At 45.6% G+C, this 3,510-nt stretch overlaps 1 protein-coding gene across 1 annotated transcript; it reads right to left on the reverse strand.

The window, feature by feature from the left end:
• Positions 1 to 283: 283 nt before the first annotated feature.
• LOC133754689 (MLV-related proviral Env polyprotein-like) lies at positions 284 to 2,134 on the reverse strand. The gene has a single exon (XM_062185120.1). The coding sequence runs from the start codon at positions 2,132 to 2,134 to the stop codon at positions 284 to 286; it is 1,851 nt and encodes a 616-aa protein (XP_062041104.1).
• Between the last annotated feature and the right edge of the window lie 1,376 nt (positions 2,135 to 3,510).

Consider the following 3,510-nt stretch of genomic DNA (forward strand, 5'->3'; position numbering starts at 1 on the left):
GATATAAGTTGGGTACATTTTCTGTTAACTTTGGCTTTTATAGTTCCTAAAAACGGTTACAAAAACGGTTACATACTGCAAGTTCAGCTAAAGTTCAGCCATCTTATGAAAGCATTTTCATTTCTTGCAAAAATTGTTGCAAGCCCAGCCAATTAATACAGAAGCAGAACAATATGCAGTTAGCTCAAGCGACTCTATTTCAAACCTAACCTGCCTAATTCTTTCACTCCCTCCTCTTTTTCTTGGCAAATTTTAATCTTAAAATTTAAGGAATAGCTGCATCCTAAAATGTTTGTTCTATGTCTTCTCTTTTTAAACTTTGGTACTGCTGGGTCAGGACCAGGGCATGGGTGATAGACAGTCTACTGTTAATAAACTGAAGAAGCCTATTTATTATGCAGGGTCCAAAGGTTAAGATTAAAAGTAATATTATCAAGGGCCCTGTGATGGTGGAGATTAAGGTTGTTAACCAAGGGGATGAGTTAAACCAGCTCTGAAACCAGGACTGTCCTGCCTCAAAATGGCTCTGTCGTTGTTTTAGTCTCTCCCTTAATTTTGCCATGCTGTCTCTGACCACTCCAGTGTGATCCGCATAGAAACAACACTCTTCCTTTAGGGCTGCACAGAGTCCTCCTTCCTTTAAAAATACCAGGTCCAGCCCCCTTCTATTTTGTAATACTACCTCGGAGAGTGAAGTTAAGGACTTTTCCAAGGCACTGACAGATTCTTCTAAAGCTTGTAAATCTGAATGCATAGCTTGTTGTAACAGGTGAAACTGATTTGTCTTAGACAGGGCAGCGGCTCTGGTACCTATGCCTGCCCCAATGCCCCTGACTATGAGTTCTCCCAATATGAGGGCTAGGGTTATTGTTAGGGGTTCCCTAGGGAGCCGAAGATTTCCCTCATATTGTCGGTAGACTTCCTCAGGGTCATGTAATGTGACCCGAGGCCATACTTCAACCATGACGCACCATTCATGAGTTTGATTATGAGCTTGTCCTGCCAAGCAGGGGGTTAGGCCTGTATTGCATGCCCAAAATGTTCCATTTGGTCCTGTTAAATAATAGGTGCCTGGTTTGAGGGTCATAGTTTTATTACAGAGGCCCTGATATTGAGGGGGAATGGAGCCTACACAGAGTCCCTGCCCTGACACTTCTGGAAGAGTTAGGCGGTGGGATGGCAAATTGGTGCACTGGGGAGGGGCAATAGTATGGTTGGTCCAATTTCCAATGACAGCTACTCCCTCATAATAAGGGGGAGGTGAGGCTAGGCACAGCCAGCAATCCCGGGTCCTATCGGGGTCAGAGCCATTCAATGCTTGGAAGGCCCCATGTATTAGGTTGAGGAGCCTATGCCCCGTTCCGGGTAAGGAGGAATTTTCAGGGCCGGGCGGAGGAGGCGTTGCTACTACGTGCTTATTCGGGAAAACGGTTGTCGGGGAAGCCAGACTGGACTGACTGCTGGCAGGCGTCTGACTGGGCCGATTTCTGACAAGTACCTGCCCAAGAGATTTCCCCTTTGCAAAGTGTGGGGAGGTTGGGCTCCTCTGATCTGTTAATATTTTATTTGGTCCAACCGATACGGTTGCGACAGCAACCATCTGGTTCAAGGCGAATAGGGCAAAGGGGTCTCTGGCCGGTCTATACAAGTATATGTCCCATGACTTAGGCCCGACCCATTTGTCCTGTTTTCCCTTATCTGTGAAGCGAAGGATCTGGAGGTGACACCTACCCAACGTCCCATTTATACAAGTACTACAGTCCCTACCCCCACAGTTACTAAATATTATACCTGGAGCCGCCCCGATAGTAATCAGGTCCCATGAAGAGGAGGGTTTCCAGTGTGCACTTCCAGTGGTTTCACATCCCCATTTTTCACAGTATCCTACTTCGGGGCCCCCGCAACCAGGAAGGGATTTTCCATTCTTTCCCCCGGGACAGACATAGGTTCCTCCCTTCCCAACACATACATCGTCAGCATCAAAAAGTTGACAAAGGTCAAAATACAATTCAGGAAAATAATCACTAAGAACATTAAAACCAGAGGTGCTATTGACAATTGCTCCGGTTCTTAAATTAATAAGCTGCCAAGTAATATGATAAGGGATATGAGGACTTGAGTTTACTACAACCATGCTGAAAAAGAATACTAAGAGCAAAATAGTCTTATCTTGAGGGGGTTTTGAGTGCGTTGTAGTCTCCATTCCGGTGTCGGCTTGTCGGCAGGGCTGCCTGTCCCTTGACTCTGTTCAGTTGCTGCTTTCTTGACGTGCGACACGTGAATCCAGGCGGCGATTCCGTCCACCTTTACCGCCGTCGGTGTGGTCAGTAGTACTGTGTAAGGTCCTTTCCAGCGCGGCTCAAGATTCTTGGTCTGGTGCCTGCGAACATAGACGGTGTCCCCAGCCTGGAACGAGTGTGGGAGCACGGGGCCTTTGGACTAATATGCGGCAGCCAGCTGCTTCCCCATGTGCTTGTGAATCAGCTGCAAGGCACGGAAACGAGTCTGCAAAGTAGGGGATGTTGCAAAAGAGTCAATACTGGGTCCCAACAAATCTGCCGCGGGTGGAGGGCCTCCATACAATATTTCATAAGATGTTAGTCCACATACAGAAGGTGTTTTGCGAGCCCTAAACAAAGCCATTGGCAGCAATTCAACCCAGTCTCTAGTGCCAGTCTCCATTATCAACTTAGTTAAGGTCTCCCTAATTGTTGTTTTGAAACAAAGGAGGGGAGCAGGGTGTTTGAGATGCGGATGCATATAAATGCCTTCTCTTTAGGCCTGTCACACACACACAAGCTCACAACTGGCTTCCTGCCTAACCTTTTCCCTCAAGAGGAATACCCAAAATTTTGGGATTATGGATGGAGTTCCGTCTTCCGTAACTTCTTCACAGCTGGCATATGGGCATCGAGGGAGATCTGGGTATTCTCTCTTGCTATCTGTCTTATGGTATGTGACAGTAGCCTTAGGAACACTGTGCCGGCCTCCCATCATTTTTTATTTTTTATAATTTTTTTGTAACTTTTACATACCCTCTCCAACTTACTTTAAATATTTTACCATTTCCATTCCAGTCTAGAGTAAACTAGCCATCAGGATAAAGTCATTCTTACAAACCATGTCCTTTCCTTATTTAAAAAGCTCTTTTCTTTTTAGCCCTTCTTACTAAGAACACTCTTTACCAAGTACACACTTTTATACTTGATGTTTTCCATAGAGCCTGGTTGGCTCTTCTTACCTCACCAGAAGACTGACAAAGCCAGATCAATCAGGACTACTGCAAAACACTCAGTCAATTAAAACAGATAGTTAACTTTAGCTCCTTTCCAGAGTTAGTCCTTGGACAATTAAAGTCTAGCAACAGTAATATTATGGGCCTTCAACAAAGCCATCGGCAGCAACTTGACCCAGTCCCTAGTGCCAGTCTCCACTATTAATTTAGCTAAGGTCTCCTTAATTGTTCTGCTCATACGTTTTACCTGACTAAATCCCCAGCACCCTGGCCAC

Source organism: Lepus europaeus, unplaced genomic scaffold (assembly GCF_033115175.1).
Source record: "Lepus europaeus isolate LE1 unplaced genomic scaffold, mLepTim1.pri SCAFFOLD_28, whole genome shotgun sequence".
Taxonomy (NCBI): Eukaryota; Metazoa; Chordata; class Mammalia; order Lagomorpha; family Leporidae; genus Lepus; species Lepus europaeus.

What these genes read in the sequence shown, in the direction of transcription:
- LOC133754689 (XM_062185120.1), bottom strand. Translation starts at nt 2,134, where the DNA reads ATGGTTGTAGTAAACTCAAGTCCTCATATCCCTTATCATATTACTTGG.